General features: G+C 41.5%; 1 protein-coding gene across 2 annotated transcripts in view; it reads left to right on the forward strand.

The window, feature by feature from the left end:
- LRP1 (LDL receptor related protein 1) overlaps window positions 1-27305 on the forward strand; it is a 555292-nt gene that overhangs the window by 449760 nt on the left and 78227 nt on the right. For both annotated transcript variants that reach the window (XM_082246010.1, XM_082246011.1), the window contains exons 62-70: window positions 4549-4697; window positions 5887-5980; window positions 6321-6437; window positions 7852-7971; window positions 14492-14614; window positions 18926-19051; window positions 19171-19287; window positions 25419-25525; window positions 26156-26288. In XM_082246010.1, the coding sequence (XP_082102136.1) occupies window positions 4549-4697; window positions 5887-5980; window positions 6321-6437; window positions 7852-7971; window positions 14492-14614; window positions 18926-19051; window positions 19171-19287; window positions 25419-25525; window positions 26156-26288 (1086 nt within the window). The remainder of the gene's footprint in view (window positions 1-4548; window positions 4698-5886; window positions 5981-6320; window positions 6438-7851; window positions 7972-14491; window positions 14615-18925; window positions 19052-19170; window positions 19288-25418; window positions 25526-26155; window positions 26289-27305) is intronic.

Consider the following 27305-nt stretch of genomic DNA (forward strand, 5'->3'; position numbering starts at 1 on the left):
ATGAGGAGTTGCCAATGACTCCAGATCTTTCCTAATCTGAGATAAAAGGGGAGGGGGGGGGGGTAGTTTAGGGTATATCATTTAGATAAATCAGTTGGCATCGTAATCCCCAAATACGAGATGCCTTTTGATTGCTATTGGAAGGAAAAGTTAGTACGAAGTTGGGACATTGTGGTTTCCGGTAAGGACACATTGAGGGCCTCTGTCTTAGAAATGTTGAGTTTAAAATTACTAAACGACCCAAATCTGGTATATTTGTGAAATAGAGAGGGAAGAGAGTTGTGTGGGTGTTTTAGGCAGACTAACAGGTCGTCTGCAAATAAATAGATTATATGATAGTAAGATGGGGTGAGACTACCCTGTATTGAGTTGTTTTGTCGAATGGCGTATGCCAAGTATTTTATCACTATAACAAATAGTAGCGGAGAGAGAGGGCACCCCTGGCGAGTACCATTGGAAATTCGGAATGGATCAGATGATGTGCCATTTACAAGGACAGAGGCGGTAGGATGAGAATAAAGGGACATCACTTTGGTAATTAAAGTGGTTCCTAGGCCCAATTGTTCTAGGGAGAGGTGGAGAAATTACCAATTGACTCTGTCAAATGCCTTTTCGGGGTCAAAGGACAGGAGGCAAGCTTTCAGAGCTCGGCTGTAAATATAGGAAATTAGATTAATTGTTTCGGTCGTGTTGTCCCTCGCTTCGCGACCTGGAACAAAGCCCACTTGGTCTCTATGTATGACCCCAGGTAGCAACGGGGATAAGAGGTTGGCGAGTATTTTAGCAAAAAGTTTAATGTCAATATTCAACAAGGATATCGGACAATAACTGCTGCATTGTGAGGGGTCTTTACCGGGTTTCGGGAGGATGGATTTGTTCGCCGCTAACAGATCTATCATCAATCAAGTAAAAGGGTATCATCAATTTAGTTAAAGGCTTTGGTGAGTATAGAAGGGGCGCGAAAATCTTGTAGAATCTGGGAGTAAACCCATCAGGACCAGGGGCTTTGCCCACTTTCAGACCCTTAATGGCATTCAGGAATTCAAGCTCGGAGAGTGGTTTATCCAAATCTGAGGCAGCCATTGGGTCAATCGTGTGGAGCGCAGTTTCAGAGATATAGGCCCGCATACTGTCTTGCGAGGAAGCGAGAGTGTTTACTGGTGCGTTCGATGGTAGATTGTAGAGTTGCAAGTAGTATTGTTGAAAAGAAGATAAGATGTTGTGTGTGTTGTGCTGTTTGCCATGAATGGGGTCTGTAATAAACAGGATGGGGTGATGCAGGGGTCTGGGGTGAAGGGTCTTCGCTAAGTGTTTGCCACATTTGTTTGATATGCAATAGTGATGTGTACGACAGATCTTTTTTGTGGGTAGTTTCAAGGTCTGCAATAGTGGCGAGTAAACAGCTGATCTCAGTCGTTCTAGCCTTTTTCAATCGGGAGCCCTGCTGACTAAGAATGCCTCTAATGGCGCGTTTTAGGGCTCCCATTGTGTAAGGGGGGAGTGGAATTTAGACTGGGGATTAGAGCTGTGAAACCAAGTGGTATAGTGTCGGTTGCGTATAGATGGTATGGAGCCAGTGCAAAAGTGCATCTCCTGAAGAAGAATAATGTCAGAATGTCTCTTGTGAAAGTGGTAAAGGATCTGCCTCCGCTTCTCTGGTGTGTTGAACCCTCTGCAATTAAAAGAGGACATACTCACTGGGCTTTTGGATGTCATGTCACCAGCCATGGCACATGTTTTCCTCCTCACTAGAAGGGTGAGGAGGAAAACATGAAATCAAGAGCCTCCCCTGGTTTCACACACCCCGATTAAGGAGAGAGGAGAAAAGGAAGGGGGAGGGGAAAAATGTACCAACTAGATTCTCTGTCGCCAAATCCCGCCCAGGGTCCAAGAAGAGGAGAAACACACAGGAGGGGCAAAAGGGAGAGAAAAGTTAAATGATGCACATAATTACAGGTACTCAGCATGGCCACTAGGTGGCTCTAGAACACCAATAATACAAAAAACATACAAAAGCAGATATAGAAAAATGTGGCTAAACAAAAAACAGTGCATTGTCCAGTACTGAACAGGCAATGGGGGAACGCAGAAGACACACGGAACAGTGGCTCCCGAGTCCTCCGGTCCACAGGGTAGAGGAAAAGAAAAAAACGCCCCGAAGGGAGGTTAGGCACTTGATGATAGCAGCGGGGGGCAATGTTAAAAACTGATGGATATGGGAGCAGGGGCTCACAATGGGGCATGTACAGAGGTTTGTGAACCAAGGAACATATGCCTTTATCGTCAGAGGAAAGGAGTGAAATGTCTCCGGAGCACTTTGGTGGATAAATAAAGTGGGAGTTCAGGAAATGGTATAACAGTCATGGTAGTCAAACTTTGATCTTCAAACCTAAAACTTCCCGAATATAGGAATACCAACTCCAGATCACAGCAAGACGGGTTCCTGCAAGTAGTGGATACACTGGATGGTGCACAGGCCTGCATCAGTCATTAGGTGCCTTACGGGAGGGTGATCTGGTTCTGAGCTTGTAGCCCTCTTTCTGCCATTGAGGGGCAAATGGTGGTCAGGTATAGCAACTTGTGGGAGCTCCAGGGTACTGAAGAAGGCCGAGAGATCTCCAAAGGTGCAGAAGATTGCTGTTTTACCAGCTTGGTGCACTCTGAGGTGGAAGGGGAAATGCCATTGATATTTGATATTTGATCAGGCAGGAGCATAATAGCAGTATCATTGCATAGGATAGTAGTATCCTAAGAGCTGGCAGCCCGCATAATGGCATCTTTCTCCCTATAAAAGTGAACTCTGCTAAGGGTGTCGCTTACAAAGGTCAGGTCAGGGTTGCGTTGGCCCGAGGTCCTATGGACGTGGTTCAGTTCTATAGGGTCATCCTTATCTTTTTGAAGTAGTTGGTTGAAAATGGCGGTGACTGCCACATGCAAGTCTTTGGATTCTACATTTTTCTGGAATTACGCATATCCTGATATTGTGGTGGTTCCTATTGTCTATGTCATCTTGTTGGTAGGAGAGTTGTTGGGACATAATGGTATGTGAATTGATGGTTTCCTCTTAGGATTGAACCGCACTACGTAGATCATCCATGGTATTTTCAACATCCTCAATCCTGATCCCAATATCCCTCTTTACTTCAGATATCTCCTGTTTTATATGTTTTTTCTATCCATTTAACATAGTGTTCAAAGTCTGATTTAGTAGGCAGAGACGTTATGTAAGTATGCAGGGATTTTGAGCTGGGATTCTATATCCCATCCATCTGCAGAGCCCAGGTATGAATGTGAATAACTTCTGGAACGTCTTAGTGAATGACCTGGGACCTCAAGGGGGTCGTGTCCATCGTGAGAGCTCACCTGTGGCTCCAGTGCAGACTCTGAACAGGTTGGGGAAGGAGGGGGCCGGCGCCATCTTGGATTCAGGCTGCCTCTGAGTGGCGACCAACGATCAGGTGAAAAATTGCCCGAGATCCCATCCAGAGCAGCTTCCACCTGGTCTTTTTTGCTCCTTGAGCTGATATTTCCCAATTGTGGTCGGTGAGAGCTGGGTACCCCGCTGCGAGCAACCCTGTTAGGCTGTGGGGACCAGGAGTCGAGGTGAAGTGCGACTCACCACTCCATGCGCCAAGCCACGACCCTCCATACTCACTTTTTATATATGTAGAGTTGACACAGCATTCATAAGCATGTATGCTCACTGACCACTTTATTAGGTATAGTATATACTACCCATAAAAAGGTGCTCCTGGTCAACAACTAGGTATGCTGTAAAATTCAAATTATTCTTAGCTGGGGCCCTGTGTAAACCAAGAACACTTTTACACACCATGTCAGCACCATCAGCCTCAACAATTGATAAGAATGTCAGTGGATCTGTAGACGAATTCTGTGTATGCCCAACTCTGACCCAATTGTCTGCATGGAATGCACCCATGGTCTGCTGCTACTGTAGCCCATCCATTTGAATGTTCATCCTCACTGTTGTAGAGGATGGTTAACTGGGCAGTTGTGGATGAACATGTCTTTCCTTTTACAAACCAAATGTTTTTGTACACAGAAATTCTTCTTACTGGAAGTTTCTTTTATTTTATTAGCACACTATTCTCTAAGTACTTGACAGTGTCTTTATGCTTCATGTATTGAGTTGTAGCCACATGCACTGCTCTTTGACTATTTGTGAACAGTTGTACCTTCAAAAGTGGCCATTGATAATATTTATCATAATCATATAACCATACCATATTCTTTACATTGAACTTTCAAAATGCTCACAATAGGTATTTTTTTAGGTAGGATATATTTCAACCTTTGAAAGAATATTTATTTATGCACTCAAAAAAACTCTTTTATTGCAGTAATTATAGGCTGATCTATACACCTGAGGGTTTTTTTTTTGTACGAGTGTCTTGTTAGAGTTCATTCAAGAGGCCACAGTAGAATACTATATTGCATCACATTTCATTATGTTGGTAATGGTAAACATCCCACCAGTCTGCATTTATATGCGTGCCTTGCTTTAGTGAGCCTTTCTTCTTGTTTTAGTTCCCAAACATCCCTGCAAATCCAACAATGGTGGATGCAGTAATCTGTGCCTTCTGTCACCTGAAGGTGGCTACAAATGTGCTTGTCCAACTAACTTCTACCTTGGAGCTGATGGGAAAACCTGTGTCTCCAACTGTACTGCCAGTCAAGTAAGTATATTTGGGTGTGGTTATGCTCTGTGGTAAAGGACATTTGTCATAACTAATGGGAGTTTCTAAAAGCCTTATCTGCAGATCTCTTAGCTGGGTACACAAGCATCAAAATTTGGCCGGTTCCAAAGGATCCACTCCAACTACGATCTGTGTGTAGCCCTGCGTGTTTAACAGAAGCTAATCGCTCCTGTCAAATGGTCCTGCTGGAAAACCAGCATTTAATCAGCTGATCAGTGTATTCTGATGGGGCCCTCCCAATCTGTGATTACATGTTGCCTTTGTAGCTTTGAACCTGTGAGAAAAAGTAATCAAGCAAACTAGCAACTTTGCTTATATTTCTTTTAAGAACCTTTCTGAATAGCATTTACGGTACTTTGTCAAACAGCAATATTGGCACTACCTCTTGCAGTTAAGTGACTGGGTTTCTAGCAGCCTATCAGTGGGCAGGATCTAATCACAAGGTGACAATGTGAATAATAACCCTGATGAGTTGGCATTCACATAGAGCACTAGCTGTAGCTGGACACACATCATAAAGCAATAGGCATAAACCGCCGAGTTATGATGTCACCTGTCTACTAAAGCTGCTAGTTTGCCTCATTTCTATATCGCAGAAAGCCTTAAAAGCAGTTAATACCATTCACAGTTATACCTTACCATATCTATATTGGGATAGTGATAGATGACATTGTATTTAATATTGCTGCCCAGTCTGTTTTATGGAAGCAGGTGTTACAGGGTAATGTTGGTTTAACCTGTGGCACTTGATTGCTTTACTGTACCGAAAGAATGTCTTTTCATTGTGGAGAAGCAGTTACCCCATAGTAAAAGCTTGATCATAAATATCTTCAATGTTAAGTTTTTCAGTAACTTTGCCATATTTTAGTGTACTCTTACTATTGATCAAAGCAGACATGTTGGAATTTTTATGAATGGTTTTCTGAGCACATAAAAACACATTTAGTACATTTCTGCAATACAACCACATGTCCTCATGTGTTATCCCTTAATAAACAACGAAAGTACAGAAGAATACTCGTCGATCTGCCAGAAATCCAGTAAACTCCTGTTTGAGCGGTTAACTGTGTCTCTTTGGCACTGAAATCACCCCAAGTAGTGGTGTTCTCCTTGCAGGACTACAGAGCAGCCCCCCTTCTTATCATCCCCATGTCTTTTCCTTTTTCAGTTTGTGTGTAAAAATGACAAATGCATTCCATTCTGGTGGAAGTGTGACACTGAGGATGACTGTGGAGACCGATCAGATGAGCCAGCTGACTGCCGTATGTATCACTACTTTTTTTTTCCTGCCTTTTTATTGTGTTTTTTTTTTTATAACTCATTTTCTGTGTGATGACCCATAAAAACTCTATAATTGATCAAAACTGAACTTTTATTGAAATTTCACCAATTCGCATCTCCACAGAGCTGACTTTTAAGAGTTATTTCTAAAAGAGCACCTGTAGTGTATTATTAAACATAATGCTGTAAGGGAGATATGGTTGTGGTAGATAACTTTTAGTGATATAAAATAGGTCTCTTTAGCAGGGGCCCACTTTATTACAGAGTGCAATGCACACATCTTTTGCTATATTCTTAAACTGTTTTTTTGTTTCTCTTTAGCTGAATTCAAATGTCGCCCAGGGCAATTCCAGTGCTCCACTGGAATCTGTACCAATCCCGCCTTCATCTGTGATGGTGACAATGACTGCCAGGACAACTCAGATGAAGCCAACTGCGGTGAGACTGTTAGCACAGATGAAGCACTATGTGTTTTTCAGGAAATCAGAGGCAGGATTTTTCTACAACCCCAATTCAAAAAAAGATGGGACACTGAATAATCTAGACAAAAACAGAATGCAATGGTTTGCAAGCCTCATAAACCCATATTTTATTCACAATAGAAAATATATAAAATGTTTAAACTGAGAAAGTACCATTTTAAGAAACAAAATAAGGTAATTTTGAAATTGATGGAAGCAACACGTTTAAAAAAAGTTGGGACAGGGAAACAACAAGCTGGCAAAGCACAACCCCAATTAAAAAAAGTTGGGACAAGGCCATGTTTTACCACAGTGTAGCATTTCTCAGTTAAAGCGGAGTTCCACCCTGGATTGTTTTTTTTTTTTTTTAATACCCCCGGGACAGTCAGGGCTAGTGCATTCCACAATGGCTAGCCTCTGATCTGTCCCGGGTTGCACTTACCTGTTAGGACAAATACTTACCTTGCAAACGTCTTGTTCAGCGCTGCCATCTCAGATGTGGGCAGCTTGAAGCCAGCGAGATCCTCTTCGGCGTCTTCTTCCGCCTTCTTTGGTCCCACGATGCTCTGCGCCGGCCCCGACGTCACTTCCGGGTCGCGCGCATCATCCCTCTACAGCTTCTGGGCATGCCCAGAAGCTGTTTAGAAGGGGATGACGCGCGCGACCCGGAACTGACGTCGGGGCCGGTGCAGGCGCAATGATTCCTGGGAGCTATGACGTCCAGCTCCCAGGAATCATTGCAGAGCCAGGAAGTGACGACGGGCCGCGGCCGAGGAAGGAGGAAGAAGGAAGTAAGGTAAGTATTTTTTCTTCGCTACGAGGTAAGTAAAAAAAAAAAAAATATGCGATTATCCATTTCTTTTTCAGGTGACCCGGAGCGAGAAGATGGAGGTAAGTATAAAAATAGGGTGGAACTCCACTTTAAATGATAGATGAGACTTAATCTAACTTTTGAGAGAAAGCTCAGAGCCTGGGATCCAAGTGGCTTCAAAGGGACACAGTGATTGACTTGAAGGCAGCACAAGGTGCCTACACTTCAATACCGGTTCTTACTTTAGGCACCTTCAGCTGTGTGTGACAAATTCTTTTGCCAAGTACAATTACAGCCCAGCCTGCAGATCTTGAAGTGTATTGATTTTACACATAAATGTACTGGCATGAAAAAAAAAAAAGTTGTATTTTGGTGTGTTGAGCGTGTCAGGTCGGATATAGTATAGTTGGAGCCAATTTAGCAACAAATTCTTTATTTACTGAATAGTCTATAAACCGGTTGGTTGCTATGCATTACACTGCTACATTTTTTTTTTCCTGCAAATTTTTTTTTACAAATACACCTCATCTATACCTTTCCTTTTTTGTCATTGTGTATTTTTCTGTTCTTTCCCTTGTAGATATTCATGTGTGTTTGCCCAGCCAGTTCAAGTGCACCAATACCAATCGCTGCATACCAGGAATCTTCCGCTGCAATGGTCAAGACAACTGTGGTGATGGAGATGATGAAAAGGATTGTCGTAAGTATCTTACAGAATGTCTCCCTTCCCAGTTCTCGTGTTCTGCAGATATCATTCCTATACAAAGTGAAGTCAAACAAACTGTATCCTAACACTAGAAACTGAAAACACTATTTAATTCATTTTTATGTAGCTTCCTCCCACCTGCCATGTAGTGAAATGACAACAGGCAGGATCTCCTATAATTCTGGGATGACGTCCTATGTTCGTTATGACTCTTGCACACCCGCGGTTGACGCAGCTTTTTACCCATGTCTCCAATCACAGCCGGTCACATGTAAATACCGAAATGCCATTTATCGGCTCTCCTTGCCTCACACTGACAGTGAGAGAGGTGAGGAGAGGCGTTCAGCAGCATCTCCTTGCAGGGGAGACCTGTACAGGTAATCGGGGCACCGATGATAAGTGCACTGATAAGTGCAACCCCAGCAGTGCCCATCAGTGCCTGTCAGTGACGCCAATTAGTGCTGCCCAATCAGTGCCCGCTCATCAGTAGCGCCAATCTGTGCTGCCTATCAGTGCCATCTATCAGTGCCCATCAGTGCGGTATATAAGTGCCTCCTAATCTTCAGTGGCGCCTCGTCAGTGCAGCCCTACCAGTGCCCATCAGTGTCGCCCCATTAGCGCACATCAGTGAAGGAGAAAAATTACTTATTTACAAAATTTTCTGACCGAAACTAAGAATTACTTTTTTTATTTTTTCAAAATTTCTTTTGTATTTTTTCGTTTTTTTAAAAAGAATAAAAAAACCTAGTGGTGAATAAATACCACCAAAAAAAAAAGCTATTTGTCTGAAAGAAACGATAAAAATTTAATTTGGGTACAGTGTTGCATGACTGCACAATTGTCATTCAAAGTGTGACAGCACTGAATGCAGAAAAATGGCCTGGGCAGGAAGGGGGTGAAAGTAACCTGTTTTAAAATGGTTAAAAAGTAAGCTCACTTATTCAATGTCTCCATGCTTTTTTTCTTTGAGAAATCAATTTGAAAAACACTGCCCCAGCATTTCTAGCTGCAGCTATCTTGAGTAAGGGCAGATGATTGATGTAGCATTTACTTCCTGGTATTCCATCTGCCCTTAGCTCAGGCATGCAGGCTGAAGGGTGTGCTTAGCTCCTTCCCTCCTCCAGATGAAAGAAAAAAAAATGCCCATAAAGAGTGCAGGGATGTATGACCGCAATGTGGCCTAGGCCGGAAACCAGGAAGCAACTAAAGAAATGCAATGTAAAAATAAAAAGGTTAAAAGGATTAGATATATTATACCTTCCTATTTATGTACTAATGCTAGCAGCATAAAAATTAAAACTAGTTAATGTTGATTGAGAAAATGTAGTTCTGCTTTAATAATGCAATGTGCTGAAAATGATAAGTGAGCAGCGAAAAACTAAAATACAGACCAGGCTATAATTTTTTATTTAGTACAGTGCTTTGCGAAAGTATTCGGCCCCCTTGAACTTTTCCACCTTTTGCCACATTTCAGGCTTCAAACATAAAGATATAAAACTGTAATTTTTTGTGAAGAATAAACAAGAAGTGGGACACAATCATGAAGTGGAACGAAATGTATTGGATATTTCAAACTTTTTTAACAAACAAATAAAAAACTGAACACACATATCACATGTGTCAAAGGATCATCCCACATGGTATTGTACAGATTCTACAACAAAAAGAGCAAAAAGGGTGGCCATTGGACTAGCAAGAGGAGTACGGTTTTCCCTGGAGTAAAGGATGACTCGGAGGGGAGATTCCTGTTCCTGAAGGGAAACCTGTACGATAGGGAGCTTATACTGGCAAATTTGTACTGCCCCAATAAAAATCCAACAGGTTATTTAAAAGAGGTGCTTGGGAAATTAATGGCGTTTAACCACCTCCCACCCGGGCCATTGTAAATATACGGCCAGGTGGGAGTCTCGTCCTTCTGATCGAACGTTCCGGAACGTCCTTCAGAAGGAGAGAGATCGCGCCGTCGCGGGTACGCGCAGCGGCGCGATCTTGATGTGCCTGTATCCCTCACAAGATGCGGCAGGAGGGCCCTGTGATTGGCCCTCCTGATCACATGACGGCTGTGTCCACTCATAGCCGTCATGTAATGTAAATAGAGCCGTTGTAACGGCTTCGATCTCCTCTCCTACTGACAGATCCTGTCAGTGAGGAGAAGAGGAGAGGATCGGTGCTGCAGCTGGGGTGATCAGTGAGTATTTCTAATTACTCACTGATCACAGGGGGGGGGTCTGTGCTGGTAATCAGAACATTGATTACTAGTGCAGCCCTGGGGGGAGGGGGTGCCACTAGAGCCACCAGGGATGCCCACCCATGACCACCAGGGATGCCCACCATGGCCACCAGGGATGGCAAACAGGGCTCAGAGAGCCTGCCAGTGGTGCCCCCCTAGCAGTGCTGCCCACCAATGCCATCTATCAGTTCTGCCCACCAGTGCCTGTTATTGCCATCTATCAGTGCTGCCCACCAGTGCCCATTATTGCCCACCAGTGCTGCCTATAAGTGCCCATCATTCCCCCCCAGCAGTGCCGATCAGTGCCGCCCATCAGTGCCACCTATTAGTGCCCATCAGTGCCGCCGATCAGTCCCCATCAGTGCTGCCTATCAGTGCCCATCAGCGCTGCCTATCAGTGCTATCTATCAGTGCCCATCAGTGCTGCATATCAGTGCTACCTATCAGTGCTGCATATCAGTGCCACCCCATCAGTGCCACCCCATCAGTGTCTCCTCATCAGTGCTTGTCAGTGCGGCGTCATCAGTGCTCATCAGTGCAGGAAAAAACTTATCTACAAAATTTTATAACCTAAACAAAAAAACTTTTTTTTTTTTTTTCAAACTTTTTGGTCTTTTTTTATTTGTGCACCAAAAAAAAAAAAAACCTGGCGGTGATCAAATACCACCAAAAGAAAGCTCTATTTGTGAGGAAAAAATGAAACAAATTTGGTTTAGGTACAGTGTTGCATGACCGTGCAATTGTCATTCAAAATGCAACAGCGCTAAAAGCTAAAAATTGGTCTGGGAAGGAAGGGGGTTTAAGTGCCCAGTATTGAGGTAGTTAAAAAGGGATATCTGATCATGGCAGGAGACCTAAATTTCTGTATGAATCCAGTAATAGATAATACCTCCCATTTAACGGTGGATTAGGAATTCTCAGTTGAAGATGATAAAAAAGAACTTCTATCAATGTCAAATGATAGATACAGTGCCTTGCGAAAGTATTCAGCCCCCTTGAACTTTGCAACCTTTTGCCACATTTCAGGCTTCAAACATAAAGATATAAAACTGTAATTTTTTGTGAAGAATCAACAAGTGGGACACAATCATGAAGTGGAACGAAATTTATTGGATATTTCAAACTTTGTTAACAAATAAAAAATGGAAAAATTGGGCATGCAAAATTATTCAGCCCCTTTACTTTCAGTGCAGTAAACTCTCTCCAGAAGTTCAGTGAGCATCTCTGAATGATCCAATGTTGACCTAAATGACTAATGATGATAAATAGAATCCACCTGTGTGTAATCAAGTCTCCGTATAAATGCACCTGCACTGTGATAGTCTCAGAGGTCCGCTTAAAGCGCAGAGAGCATCATGAAGAACAAGGAACACACGAGGCAGGTCCGAGATACTGTTGTGGAGAAGTTTAAAGCCGGATTTGGATACGAAAAGATTTCCCAAGCTTTAAACATCCCAAGGAGCACTGTGCAAGCGATGATATTGAAATGGAAGGAGTATCAGACCACTGCAAATCTACGAAGACCTGGCCGTCCCTCTAAACTTTCAGCTCATACAAGGAGAAGACTGATCAGAGATGCAGCCAAGAGGCCCATGATCACTCTGGGTGAACTGCAGAAATCTACAGCTGAGGTGGGAGACTCTGTCCATAGGACAACAATCAGTCGTATACTGCACAAATCTGGCCTTTATGGAAGAGTGGCAAGAAGAAAGCCATTTCTTAAAGATATCCATAAAAAGTGTAGTTTAAAGTTTGCCACAAGCCACCTGGGAGACACACCAAACATGTGGAAGAAGGTGCTCTGGTCAGATGAACTTTTTGGCAACAATGCAAAAGGTTATGTTTGGCGTAAAAGCAACACAGCTCATCACCCTGAACACACCATCCCCACTTTTCTTCAGCAGGGACAGGGAAGATGGTTAAAATTGATGGGAAGATGGATGGAGCAAAATACAGGACCATTCTGGAAGAAAACCTGTTGGAGTCCGCAAAAGACCTGAGACTGGGACGGAGATTTGTCTTCCAACAAGACAAGGATCCAAAACATAAAGCAAAATCTACAATGGAATGGTTCACAAATAAACATATCCAAGTGTTAGAATGGCCAAGTCAAAGTCCAGACCTGAGTCCAATCGAGAATCTGTGGAAAGAACTGAAAACTGCTTTTCACAAACGCTCTCCATCCAACCTCACTGAGCTCGAGCTGTTTTGCAAGGAGGAATGGGCAAAAATTTCAGTCTTTCGATGTGCAAAACTGATAGAGACATACCCCAAGCGACTTACAACTGTAATCGCAGCAAAAGTGCTTAACTTAAGGGGGCTGAAGAATTTTGCACGCCTAATTTTTCAGTTTTTTATTTGCTAAAAAAGTTTGAAATATCCAATAAATTTCGTTCCACTTCATGATTGTGTCCCACTTGTTGATTCTTCACAAAAAATTACAGTTTTATATCTTTGTTTGAAGCCTGAAATGTGGCAAAAGGTCGAAAAGTTCAAGGGGCCCGAATACTTTCGCAAAGCACTATATTTGTATATTCAAGAAAGATTGTGGTGTACAGGAAAAATACAAAAACAGATAAACAATTTCCATAGTATAAACGATATCAAATAAGTCAAATTTACCCGAGAACCAATTACAAACAAAGACACAGGGTGGGGCAATGAGTGAAGGAATTGAAGAAGCTGATTGTATCTCCATTTGTCCATAAACGTGATTGGTTTGGTTTCCCATTAGAGATTGAAGGGGTTTGGGAGAGTTGGATGTAAAACGTGTTGGAGTAACAAAGGGCTCTCTGGAGAACACGATTTGAAGCCTTTATCCATCGAGCCAGGCAGAAAAAAGTTGTGGCTCAGGAGAGGCATTAATGGAGAGTTGTAAGACCAAGAGAATTTCTTATGCAACAAGTCCCAGATATCCAGCGAGGAGGTAGTTAAAGGCGAAGTGGACGAAGCAAGATTTTTTGATGAGCGTGATATCCAGGGGACAGTAGCAAGATCTGCCTCACCCAGATTCCAGTTGAACCCATAACTTAGTTTTACCAGCATATTTCTAGTCCGCAAGGCTGGTCAGAACAATAGCGTGATAAAATGCCTTAATGTCGGGACAGACCAGGCTTTAATAAATGGATTCTCTAATGCCTGATAAACCAAGGGTGGTTTTGAAGTAGTACATGAACAAATATTACCATCAGAGAGTTGGTAAAAACCTAGTGAAAATCTCTTACCAGCACATTAGTAAAAAGGGCAGATGAGGACAGAGAGGGGCTCTGGGGAATGTAGTAGCTTGATCTCCTAGCTCTTCAATTTATATTCATGCAGGAATCCTACATACGCAGTGCTTGATGGGAACTGATTGCTAACTTTTCGCATAGGCACTACAGGAACAGGAATGAAACCTATTAATATATACCAAACTGATGATATGTATCTGGGCTAGAACTTTGTCTTCATGTACAATGAATTCTAAGCTAATATTAAAAACTGCCTCTAGATATTCTGATTCTCCCACAGTATGCAAAGCAGAGACATGGCTTTATACCATTTCCTGCTTTTATTACAGGAATTCTAAGAATATAAACCCTGTGGATTATCTCTATATTTTCTATTTGATTTGAATCAAATGTTATTAAATATCTCCTGAAGCATTTTCTTTCCTTTTTAGCTGTCTTTTATTTTGATAAAACAAAGTGCATTGGATTCTGTGTTAGGATAATAAATGGATCTTTTAACACTTGGGTGGTACTGATCCTTGTTCTACTGTTTAATGTTATATATATCTATATGTATATAATATAATATAATTAGAGTACCCTCTGATTTCATGTACACTTTTTTTGTTATTTTTATCAGCATAATATTCTTTTTGTTTGAAGAACACTGATCACATTTTTGTCTGTTTCCCTCTGAATCGGCTGAAATTTGATCAGTGGGTGACCTTGCTGCCACCACCCATTGTGACATACTTTGATGTAAAGATTGAAGGAGCCAGGAGAAAATATATTTGGCAAACAGTAACTGCAGCCAGTCAGCTGCAAGCGGTGTTTGGTATTTCAATGGCCACAGATGCCAGCTTGTCGAATATATAGCTGACGGAGGAGATTTGTTTAACTGTGCTGTTTAACATGGATGGAGTAATCTTTTGAGTAATTTCTTTTGTTCAGCCCGCAAGCTGTTTGTGCATGATCAGCTTTAATCTGTTTCAGCTTAAAAAAGCGCTGCACAAACTGTGGGTGCTATATAAATCCTGTATAATAATAATAAATATTTTCATTCCTTTTTTTGCAGCCGAAGTCACCTGTGCTCCAAATCAGTTTCAGTGTGCTATCAACAAGCGGTGTATTCCCCGTGTCTGGGTGTGTGACAGGGACAACGATTGTGTGGATGCATCTGATGAGCCCGATAACTGCAGTAAGGAATTTGGCTTATGTGACTTAACCCCAAAAATATTTATCAGGGAAGAGGGTTACACAGACTGGCTCCAAGCTGGAGCAGTTGTCTGGAGCATCCAATCATAGCTTTTTAAAGGCTTAGCTCCAGGTTTTGTGTTAATATTTTGTTGTTGCCTAGCTGCCAAGAAATGCGGCTGCTGTCAGCACTGCATAAATTGTGTATATTATCAATCTACGTACAGTATACAATGCTGTATTTAAGCATTGCTACAGGGACTTCCTGTCTGCTGCTGGAACAAAATCAAGTCAAGCTGAGCACTGCCCAGCCTTCACAGGAAGCCTTCTATGAATACAAGTCTTCCACTGATTGTCCGCTGCCAGGACACAGCGCTATAGGTAGCATCAGCTACATGCAGCGCATACAGCTGTGACAGCAGCCGCCGCCTTTTTTTTTTTTTTTTAAAGAAATCTTTGTATTGCGATATAAAAAAAAATGGTTGTACAGGTGAAGGTGCCTGGTTCTAAATAATAATACCTGCTGCCCCTTTTTTTTAATGGTATGTACCAAAAAAACTTAGATAAAATGGAAAGATAAAGTAGGCGCTGGCATTAAATAGGCGTTTTTATATTTTGGGAAATGTACTATATCTTATCAAGTGTACACCCATATATTTGTTTTGGTGGTATATTTTAGGCACAAATCAATATCTTCAAAAATGAAAATGAGTGTGAAAGTAAAAAATTAATTGTGGATGTGTGTGTCATCCATGTGAAGCCTATATGTACAGTGAGCCCAAAAAATAGTGAACCACTAAAATATAAATGCTGAACAATCAATCACAAAATTGGTGCAACATGTGACAGTTGTGGTAAATACACAAAATGTGACTTTTGTGGTAAATTATACACAATATTGTGCTGATATAACTTATACTCTATGCAAAAAAATATTTCACAAATCTGTGATAATTTCAAAAAATATTGTGCAAACAGGTGACTGTAGTCCATACAGTGAAGTAACTAATTCTTTCTTCAGTTACGGTGTTCCAACTTGTGCTCTTGTGATAATCAGAGCCCTTGGGTATGGATCTCAAGCCGGTGGATATATAGAAGACATTTTTTGGCATATTTGGCTTCCCACTGTCTTCTATATATCCACCGGCTTGAGAACCATACCCAAGGGCTCTGGTTTAAGGAGAAGGAGGGAAAAGGAGAGTGCCCTGTATTCCCATCCAGTTCCATTGAGGTCATTAGCCTCACAGCCTTTGATGTGGAGGAGCTCGGTATAGGATTGATCCATCCTGGGAAAGGGATCAAAAAGCGTTACAGGTCTGTGTGACCTGAGGTCATCTGGTAAGCAGATATTGATTACCATTATCACAAGAGCACAAGTTGGAACACCGTAACTGAAGAAAGAATTAGTTAATTCACTGCACGGACTACAGTCACCCGTTTGCACAATATTTTGTGAAATTATCACAGATTTGTGAAATATTTTTTTGCATAGAGTAATTTATATCAGCACAATATTGTGTATAATTTACCACAAAAGTCAAATTTTGCACCAATTTTGTGATTGATTGTTCAGCATTTATATTTTAGTGGTTCACTATTTTTTGGGCTCACTGTACATATAGGCTCCACATGGATGACACACACATCCACAATTTATTTTTTTACTTTCACACTCATTTGCATTTTTGAAGATATTGATTTGTTCCTAAAATATACCACCAACACAAATATATGAGTGTACACTTGATAAGATATAGTACATTTCCCAAAATATAAAAATGCCTATTTATGCCAGCGCCTACTTTATCTTTCCATTTTATAAAAAAAAAAAAAAAAAAAAGCTTTACAAAACATTTGGTATAATAAAAAGAAAAAGAAAACCAATAGCTTGGTGCATCCCTTGCAGTGGAGCATCAACTGTGCACCAACAAGGTAAGCACAAGACCATGCAGCTGTGGTACAGCCTATGAGGACAAAGTCAAAGTGCAGTGTAGGTAGGTATACAAGTGAAAACTTAGCAAAACAGAACCTCAAAAAAGAAAAATAGATGTGCTCGTACATGTGGCTCGGGCTTAGTAAACAGGATGCATGAAGAATCACTCAGTTGGTACCCTCAAAGTATCTGCCTAATACTAAGGCAAGTTAATTTTCAGATAGCTGAAACAAACCGGTTATTGCAATACATTATTCAGCATTGCTGCGGTAGAGATGTTTTCAATCCACCTCACCCAAACTTTATCGAATTTCCGGATACATCCCCTACTGGCATAAGTGTCCTTGTACAAAGGTAAATTGGTATTGCCAATTGTTTCCAGAATCAAATATAAGGTGGAGATGGCTGTTTCCAGGATAAGGTGATCACCTTCCTAGTATAGAAGAGCAGAAGTCCTAAGAGTGTCCTCTCTGCCACAGTGGGAGTGGGATGATCCACCAGTCCCAAGAGACATATTTTTGAAGTGGGAGAGAAAGGGGTGGCAACTATCGTATTATTTTTGGAAACAAACTCTCCTCAATATTGCACGTTAGTCTCCTGTGGAGTGAGCACATCTCCAATATGTCAGTGATATGGTCGAGTCAGTCTTCTGAAGCCTATGCGTGATGAAGTAAGCCCTGTAAAGAATCTTAAACTGGATCAACCAATCCCTGATAGACACAAGCTGTTTAAAGTGTCTCAAATATCCTCTCAGTCCTCAGTATCCAGATCTACGCCATCTCCAAGCCACTTTTGTCTGAGGGAGGATAAATCAGGGAGATGCGCCACTATATATAGAGTCAATGTCAGCTTCTCCAGATCAGGGGTCCTAAGTATAGCTTCAAGGTCAGGTCTAATTCAAGTTCCCGAGTAGGAAATTGTGGGTTGAAGGCATGAGAAAGCTGATGATATCGGATTTGGTAATAGGCTGGTATATTATAGGCCATGCAAAGGCTGGGCAACAGAATTAGAGTACGATTCACCACTATTTGTGAAATAGTTTATTTTAAACTTGGCCCAGCTGGGATTGAGTAAAAAATTAGGCAAGGAGGGATTGTTCCATTATGGGGTATGCAGAGAAAGAGTGTTTCTGGGCTTAAAGTTGCTGTATAACCCTACTTTCCAGACCCAGTAGTCATCAGAGAAGGTGTTAACTGGTAAGGAGCCCTGGGACCCCTGTATAACAGTGTTTGTAGCGCCTCAACTGATTGTAGCACAGCTGCACCCAGTACAGTGGAGAAGTTACAGGTGTCTGGGTTCAGCCACCAATGCGCAGTCACCAACTGGGTGGTGAGAAAAAATGTATCTATATCTGACATAGCCAGTATGTAGGGTGGGCCGCATGAGAATAGTCCGTTTATAGCATGGAGGTTGGGATCCCCACAGGATGAAAGAAAAGAGTTGGTTAAGTTGAGTGAAAAATGACTTGGAAATCAACTGTGGCGAGTTTTGGAGCAGGTAGGTGTATTTAGGTAAGATTTTTATTTTAAAGAGGTTGCTGCTGCATTTCTTAAAAAACTGAAAAAAATTGTTTCAATTTTAATGTTTAAACCAGCTTGGCCCAAATTAACGATTAAAATTAACACAAAACCTGGAGTTAGGCTTTAAATACATGAATGAAACAGGTTTACTCTGGGTAACTGTAAATCCGGTAAACTTCCAAGAAAAGTTGCTGCCGACTAATAGTATATACAAATAGTATTTGCATATAGTCAGCCATACGCAGACAAGCTTTACAATCATCACTTACAGTAGCCAGCATGGGCGACGAACTTCCGTGCAATAATGAGCATCAGAAGTGCTTGTTATCTCTCACAGGGATATTGAAAATCTCTTCTCCCTATTGCGTCTTTCCTTAGTCAGACACTCATGGGGGGAATAGCTGCAGTGGGTCTGGCAATTATGTGACTGCTGCTCATTGTTCTCAGTAAGTGATTTGTCTGTCTGTGTTCAGCCTGGTCCTTTCATATAAAATTGCTACTTTTTCATATCATTTTGGTGAATACTTTTGATAATGGAGTTTCAATACTTACAATCTATGGGCTCACACAGTGAGTGTATGTATCCTGTGCATGTTTTTTTTTTTCAAAATTCCATTTTATTGTATTTCCAAACGGGGGGTTCTCCCAGGGCAGCCAATCATAACTGTTGGAGCTGTGGCGCCAAAGCCTGCATTACGGGCAGATGCTGTTTTTTTTTTTTTGTCCTGAATGGTCCTCTGAGCCATTTTGCTCAAAGCACCCTTTCAGCCCCTGGCAGGAAATAGAACACACACTGGATTTTTCTGCGTCACCTGTATTTGGCAGGCTTTGTTGAGTTACTTGTTGTTTTTTTACTTTGCAGCTCAAATGACTTGTGGAGTGGATGAGTTCAGGTGTAAGGACTCTGGGAGGTGCATCCCTGCACGATGGAAATGTGACGGTGAAGATGACTGCGGAGATAGCTCAGATGAACCCAAAGAAGAATGCGGTATGATACGTTTTTGAATCCCCAACACATTCATAAGCTCATTTTGCTACAATGGAGACTTTATTCTTGTCTGTTAGTGACACACCGTAAATAGAGATTATGTTTTTGTTTAATCCCAGATGAGCGAACATGTGAACCTTATCAGTTCCGCTGCAAGAACAACCGCTGCGTCCCTGGCCGCTGGCAGTGTGACTACGACAATGATTGTGGTGACAACTCTGATGAGGAGACCTGCAGTATGTCCATCTTATCTGCATTAAATTGTCATTTACTGCCTAGCAGCTCAGTCATTCACATTGTAAAAGGGTGACTAAAAATCTATTATCCACAGAGAGAATTAACCTGATCCACTCTAAAGCAAGCTATAGATGATGCAATATTTGCTTCTGCAGCCATGGGTTGCAGTAATTAAAAGCCGTTGGCAAAAATAACATGCAAAATATCTGATATCTGGTAGTACTGAAGTCGACCAATGGATTGAATCTCGGACGATCGCCCAACTGTTGAGATTCAATCAATATATGGCCAGCTTAAACCCTCTTTTACATGGGCTAAAAAAAACACTTGTGTTTGTAGCCATGAGTTTGTTCTTACAGATCTGAACACAGGTGCATTGTTGTCTATGGGACACTACACACAGCTGTATAAAGATACAGAAATGTGTTCAGAGCCATAAAAAAAAATGCAATAACATACACAGACGTTTGTACAGTATCTCACAAAAGTTAATACACCCCTTACATTTTTGTAAATATGTTGTTATATCTTTTCATGTGACAACACTGAAGAAATGACACTCTGCTACAATGTAAAGTAGTGAGTGTACAGCTTGTAAAACAGTGCATATTTGCTGTCCCCTCAAAATAACTCAACACACAGCTATCAATGTCTAAACCACTGGCAACAAAAGTGAGTACACCCGTAAGCGAAAATGCCCAAATTGGGCCCAATTACATATTTTCCCTCTCCAGTGTCATGTGACTTGTTAGTGTTTGCAATGTCTCAGGTGTGAATGGGAAGCAGGTGTTAAATTTGGTGTTATCACTCTCACTCTCTCATACTGGTCACTGGAAGTTCAACATGGCACCTCATGGCAAGGAACTCTTTAAGGATCTGGAAAAAAGAATTGTTGCTCTACATAAAGATGGCCCAGGCTATAAGAAGATTGCCAAACCCTGAAATTGAGCTGAAGCACGGTGGCCAAGACTATACAGCGGTTTAACAGGACAGGTTCCACTTAGAACAGGCCTCGCCATGGTCGACCAAAGAAGTTGAGTGCACGTGCTAAACGTCATATCCAGAGGTTGTCTTTGGGAAATAGACATATGAGTGCTGCCAGCATTGCTGCAAAGGTTGAAGGGGTGGGGGGTCAGCCTGTCAGTGCTCAGACCATATGCTGCACACTACATCAAATTGGTCTGCGTTGCTGTCGTCCCAGAAGGAAGCCTCTTCTTAAGATGATGCACAAAAACGCCCGCAAACAGTTTGCTGAAGACAAGCTGACTAAGGACATGGATTACTGGAACCACATCCTCTGGTCTGAGACCAAGATAAACGTATTTGATTCAGATGGTGCCAAGCATATGTGGCGGCAACCAGGCGAGGAGTACAAAGACAAGTGTGTCTTGCCTACAGTCAAGCATGGTGGTGTGAGTGTCATGGTCTGGGGCTGCATGAGTGCTGACGCCACTGGGAAGCTACAGTTCATTGAGGGAACCATGAATGTCAACATGTACTGTGACATACCAAAGCAGAGCATGATTCCCTCCCTTTGGAGACTGGGCCGCAGGGCAGTATTCCAACATATCGACCCCAAACACACCTCCAAGAGGACCACTGCCTTGCTAAAGAAGCTGAGAGTAAAGGTGATGGACTGGCCAAGCATGTCTCCAGACCTAAACCCTATTGAGCATCTGTGGGGCATCCTCAAACAGAAGGTGGAGGAGCGCAAGGTCTCTAACATCCACCAACTCCGTGATGTTGTCATAGAGGAGTGGAAGAGGACTCCAGTGGCAACCTGTGAAGCTCTGGTGAACTCCATCCCCAAGAGGGTTAAGGAAGTGCTGGAAAATAATAGTGGCCACACAAAATATTGACACTTTGAGCCCAATTTGGACCATTACACTTAGGGGTGTACTCCCTTATGTTGCCAGCAGTTTAGACATTAATGGCTGTGTGTTGAGTTATTTCGAGGGGACAGCAAATTTACACTGTTTTACAAGTTGTACACTCACTATTTAACATTGTAGCAAAGTGTAATTTCTTCAGTGTTGTCACATGAAAAGATAGAATAAAATATTTACAAAAATGTGAGCGGTGTACTCACTTTTGTAAAATACTGTATATAGATGTATACAGGAGCATACATTGCAACACTGATAGCTCTGGTAGATCTTTATGAAACATAACTTAATAAACATAATTTTTTTTTTTCTCAGGATCTTCCTGCTAGTGAGATCCTGCATATAAACCGTAAATTATTAGGTACATGTGCAAGGGACCTAAATAATTAACCTGAATGCTGTGTGTAAAAATGGAGATATGGTTGCATCAACCAGTCATGTCCATACCTTTTGATTTTCCTAATTTGCAGTTAATAAGAATAGGTAGATTCAGGCTGGTATGACTAATGCTTTTAATCTACTTGCTGTCATTATGATACGTGAAACAAAGATGTTATTTCTAGAAATCAGTCCGATTTCCTCCTGTTATTTCAGGTTCTCTTGCTTTGTCACTGCATCACATGCTTCTGTTGTTGACACCATTTTTTCCTTAACCATCTGTCTGGGGCGCAAACAAGTTTTGTTTCAGCATAGAAGCTTACCTTTTGTTCTCACATGTGTACTTGTGTTGGTTCCATTTCACCTCATGTTATGTTTTTCTCCATTTTAACACTGTCGTCCCTGGGGGCATCCAGAGGTAGGTGCAGAACGGTCTTTACATTTAACATGACTAACCATGCTGCTCCCTCCCTTTGCTATATTCCTGGCCTGCTCTCTCTCCTCCTGTTGTAATGTGATCCAAGCATGTCTCCTGAAAACCCAGGACAGGAAGAATACATTGTGTATACAGACGAAAGAATTAATGTGTATTTTCTATCCAAATTTACATGTTGATTTGTATGCAATAGGACTAGTCTGTACTTGAAGTTTAGGTCTGGACAAAATATAAACAAATACAGTATATCTCTGTAGCACATTCACAACTCCCCAGAAAAGTAGCTGCTAATCCTGCAACAAAATAAGCTCCTAAATTCCTGTAGTGAGCAGTTAACTTTGCCTCTGTACCACTGGATTCTCAAGCAGCCCTACTGGAGTTCTCCTCTAGAGATCATACAAACAACACAGGAAAAGCCGCTCAGGTGAGGCACAAGTGCCTAGGTGCTGGTCGGATCCGCCATCCAGTAATCAAGCTTCCAAAGAGAAAAAGTGCATGCACTCAGAGGTGAATGAACTTGAAGTGTTTATTGCCATTCATAAAAGACAACGGTGCATCGAACAGACATGGACACGGTTGACGCGTTTCACGACTCTGTAGGTCGCTTACTCATAACTTATGAGTAAGCGACCTACAGAGTCGTGAAACGCGGCAACCGTGTCCATGTCTGTTCGATGCACCGTTGTCTTTTATGAATGGGAATAAACACTTCAAGTTCATTCACCTCTGAGTGCGGTCACTTTTTCTCTTTGGAAGCTGGAGTTCTCCTCTGCTGGACTACAGGACACTTCCCATTCTTCTCACCAAAGTGTAAGCGGGTGGTGTTTTGTAGTCCAGCAGAGGAGAACTCAGGACAGACAACTCTGCTTGGAATTTAAATGTTGCAGAGGCAGTGTTTTCAGTTAATTACAGTAAGTTAGGAGCTACATAGATATCTAGCAGATCCATTGGTATTTTTTTTATTCCTCTAGTGTTTTAAAGCGACAAAGAGAGAAAAATGTGCATGGCTGAAAGAGATGTACTGCATATTTTTTAATTTTTAAGATATACATTTTTAAACATACCTTCAGCAATTTTTTTTTTTGTTATTTCAACCTTATTAGGAGCTTTCTGTTATATTTTATGCCATCTGTAGAAAAAAAATGGAAGTGTTCACTAAGACAGGAAAGCAGGGGATGGCATAAAACCATTATCAAAAGTTCCAGCCCTTCCTCGTTCTACTAGCATCGGGAAGATTTTTCATCACTTCCTGCCCTAACAGGAAGTGAGGAGAAATCTCCTCAACAGGCGCACAATAGCAATAGAAATCATGACAAAGCCCTGTCCGTTTGACAAAACATGTCTAGGGGCGTGACCTGGATGGGGCTGATATCACTTATTAGATGCTAGGCTTGTATGGTGTGCTGTGCGGTGGCTGAGATTTTTCTCTATTTGTTCTGAGAAATAGAAATCAGGCAGAAGTTTTCTGACCTGTCCAAGATAAAATAAATAGCATTGGCTGGAGTTGCGTTTTATCTGTTCAAATCTAAAATACACAGTGGAGATGGTGTAAAGCAGTGGTTCTCAAATCCGGTCCTCGGGACCCACCAACAGGCCAGGTTTGCAAGATAACTAAATTACATCACAGGTGATCTCATTTGCTTCTCAGTGATTGCAGTATTCTAGTCTGCATCCCCCAAGGTAATACTTAAAATCTGGCCTGTTAGTGGGTCCCGAGGACCGGATTTGAGAACCACTGGTGTAAAGAGCTTTCTTCTAGAAAAGTTGGTGATGACCGCATTAAACAGTGTTGACCATCCTTCAAGATTTTTGAATCCATGCATGAAGCCTCCAACTCTTCCACTGAGAAGGCTCTTCTAGCTTTGACAGAAATACCAGGGAGTAAGGCAGTAATATTCCTTATTATGAAATGCGGTAGTAGTTTGGGAATTCATACAGCATCAACATTATATTGTCAGTCCACCGAACCTTATATTATAGTCCTTGCTAGATGAGGAAGTCTTAATCCATCTGGCAGTTTCTAATATATGAGAAACCTCAGCTGCACAATTAATAGCATTACCCATTGTAATATGTAAGTCCTAGAGAAATGCAGTTTTAAAGTCCAGCTCATCTTTTACACAACACACAATCACTTCCAGTGCTTAGAGATCAAGATATGGGATAGACCATATATGGTAACAGATGGACATCCATCTGGAATGCTCAGCTGATGTAGCCCTCCTAAGACTGGGGAATCCAAAAACAACTACAAAAGAACAGACAGGAGAAAATGCCTAGTGCATTACCAGAGTTTTTCTGCGGTTTAACGCTTTTTTATATTTTTCATCTTTGTAAGTACCTGTTTTCTATCTTCCACATTTTTATATATTAAATCTCTGGTAATGCACTAGAAGTCTTTCCTGTCTGTTCTCTTTCCAGCTTAACTTTTAGTTTAAATCTGCTAAATGCAGTCTAGATGCATCAAGACAAATGGTGTGCAAAGACCCTGGCTTTCTGTGTGGACGCAGGGGTCTCTCTGTAGGGATCTGACACGCTTCCTCCTAAAGCCTGGCACACTATGAGTTTTTTTTGGGTTAAACGTAAAAAACTGTCAGCTTCGGCGGAACCGCTGTACTAACTATGCAAAGGTAGTACAGCGATCTCCCCTACTGAGCTGTTGTGTTCTGGCAGGGGAACAACCCCCTTGCCGGAATACTCCGATCAGCCATCTCTGCCATTCACCAGGGATACCACTACTTACACATAGAGAGCAATGGTCCTTTACTGCATCATGCTGGTAAGGGACAGACTTTCAACAGGCTGTAATCTCTTTCTAAAGAAAACAAACTGCACTTTGGAATGTATTTAGCTGGTTTAAACTAGAAACACAGTTGAGCTTTAATGGCCCATTCATACCTTTTGTGTCCTGGTCAAGTATTCAGTGATGCAGGTTGTGTGTGTTAGTGCGCCGCAGGGCCATTCATTTTGACTGGCACTCCAATGCACCACTACAGTGCTGCTATGTGCCACCATGTGTTAGAAAAAAACACAGCAGGTATTCTTTTTGATACTTTGTGATGAATTTGGCAGCCCATTCAAACAAATAGACTGCCTTGACATAAGACATTTTAACGAGCAACATAGAGCATTTTAATCAGTCTTCATTAGATTGTTCTTGTGTGAATTGGTCTTCAGTTGGTCTTCAGTTTGAACACTTCTAAGGGTTACACAGGAAAGTTAAGTGATTCTCAGAAATGGTGCTGAGAATCTGTACAAGCCTGTCACATTTCTATACTGCATTCTTTGTTTTTCAGTTGAAGTTGAGAATACTGTAACTCTTTACATCACTTTAATAGATGGAAACTTAATTGGAGTCTTACCAATTAGCAGAGATATGTAGTATTGCTATGGGCCATCCTACATCATTTCCCACCGCTTTACTTTTTAGCACCGCGGCCATGTTCCGAAAGTGAATTTTCTTGTGCCAATGGACGTTGTATTGCTGGTCGATGGAAGTGTGATGGTGATCATGATTGCATTGACGGCTCAGATGAGGTGAGAAATTTGCTGTCACTAAAAACCTATACCTTGAAATATGTAAGCTGTCGTTATGATCTCTCCTTCTGAAAATGCTAGTTATTGGGTTGCAATGATATTTTTGATTCACTTATCTGATGTGCTGATCAAGAGTTCTGACTTTAAAGAATGCAGATTTGTTCTTGGTCAGTGGCTGACAGTACGAAAGCCGAGAATCAGAATGACAGCCAGCTAACATTTTGCAAGTCTGCAATGTCTCTTATTACAGAATATTTTAGTAATGTGATGAGTACTGGAAATCAGCCACTAGAGGGTGCAACTGTCACAAAAATGATGATGAAAATGTTTATTATAAATAATATTTATTTTTCCTTGTTATTGTTGTACTTACCTCACAACTTCTGTAAAGCGTCTGATTTTTACCCAAAGTATTGTTGTTCCAGTTTGGCCTTCGGTTTATTGTTTGCCATGATGACCCGGAGCTCATTAGTTTGGTAAAAATATACAGGTAGATAGGAGACCATTAATATAGCAGACATGTGGTTATTATTGGGATGCTTGTTAACACTCTAGGGTGCTTGTATTATCAGGGCATTAGCTGAATTTTCCTACAAAATTTAGAGTATTTCCTCTGTTGTCTAAAAACAGAAAGATTGTGTGCTGAGGTGTGAACTAGACCAATTCCAATGTACAAACAAGCACTGTATTCCACTCCGCTGGGCCTGTGACGGTGATTCTGACTGTATGGATGGAAGTGATGAGTTGAATTGCACTACTAGAGGTAAGTGTGCCTTTTTTAAATTATTGTTCAGTATGTGATTGATTCATATGTAGGTTGTCCTAGCATAAATAAAACTTTAGGGTCGATTCACTAAAAGCAAGTAGACAGTTGACTTTGCAAGTGGAGTTGTACTCTGCAAGAGAATTATCCCCAGAGCTTAATCAATGTGGCAAAGAATTGCTAATCACGTGCTTGCGCATGGTTGGATGATGGAAATAAGCAAAGCTTCACCTCATTCACTAATCTGTGGGGCAATCCATTTGCAAAGTGCAACTGAACTTGCAAAGCAATCACTCTATTGGCCTATAGTAAATCAACCCCTCTATGTTGCTTTTGTGTTTCCTCTGCTAAAAATGTTTAAAACGTTCTAAGTATGACCTGTTCTTCAGTTGATGTTATTCACCTCCTTTATCCATACATAACATACTTAAGATTACATTTTAGATCACCACCTTCTCTGCCTCTTTTTTCAATTATGTTATTAAATAATTATTTGGTTAAAGAGAAGGTGATGCATTTGTACTTATCCTTGAATCCTGTGTAAACAACGAGCTAGGGTTTTAGTAATAGTAGTGTGACCCAGTCAAGTGTTTTTTCCCAAGTTCCAATATTTAATGCGTCTCTGCAATACATACACATTGGGCATTTTCCAGGGCCCATGCTGAAAAATAAGAAGACTACTGGGACCCTGTACTCTGGAGTGAAGAGACCAAGATAAATGTTTTTGAAACAAATGGCTTCAAAACTGTTTGGTGCCTACAGTGAAACATGGTGGTGGCAGTGTCCTTCTTTGGGACTGCATGAGTGCTGCTGGTGTCAGAGAGCTGCATTTCATTGATGGTATCCTGAATTCACAGATGCACTGCTCTATATTGAAAGAGAAGATGCTACCATCACTCTGTGCCCTTGGTTGTCATGCATTTTTCCAACATGACATTGATCCAAAACACTTATCCAAGGCCACTGTTGCATTTCTGAAGAAGACCAGGGTGAAAGTGATTCAGTGGCCAAGTATGT

The sequence above is a fragment of the Pelophylax lessonae genome (genome assembly GCF_965119305.1).
Source record: "Pelophylax lessonae genome assembly, chromosome: 2".
In the NCBI taxonomy this organism is placed as follows: Eukaryota; Metazoa; Chordata; class Amphibia; order Anura; family Ranidae; genus Pelophylax; species Pelophylax lessonae.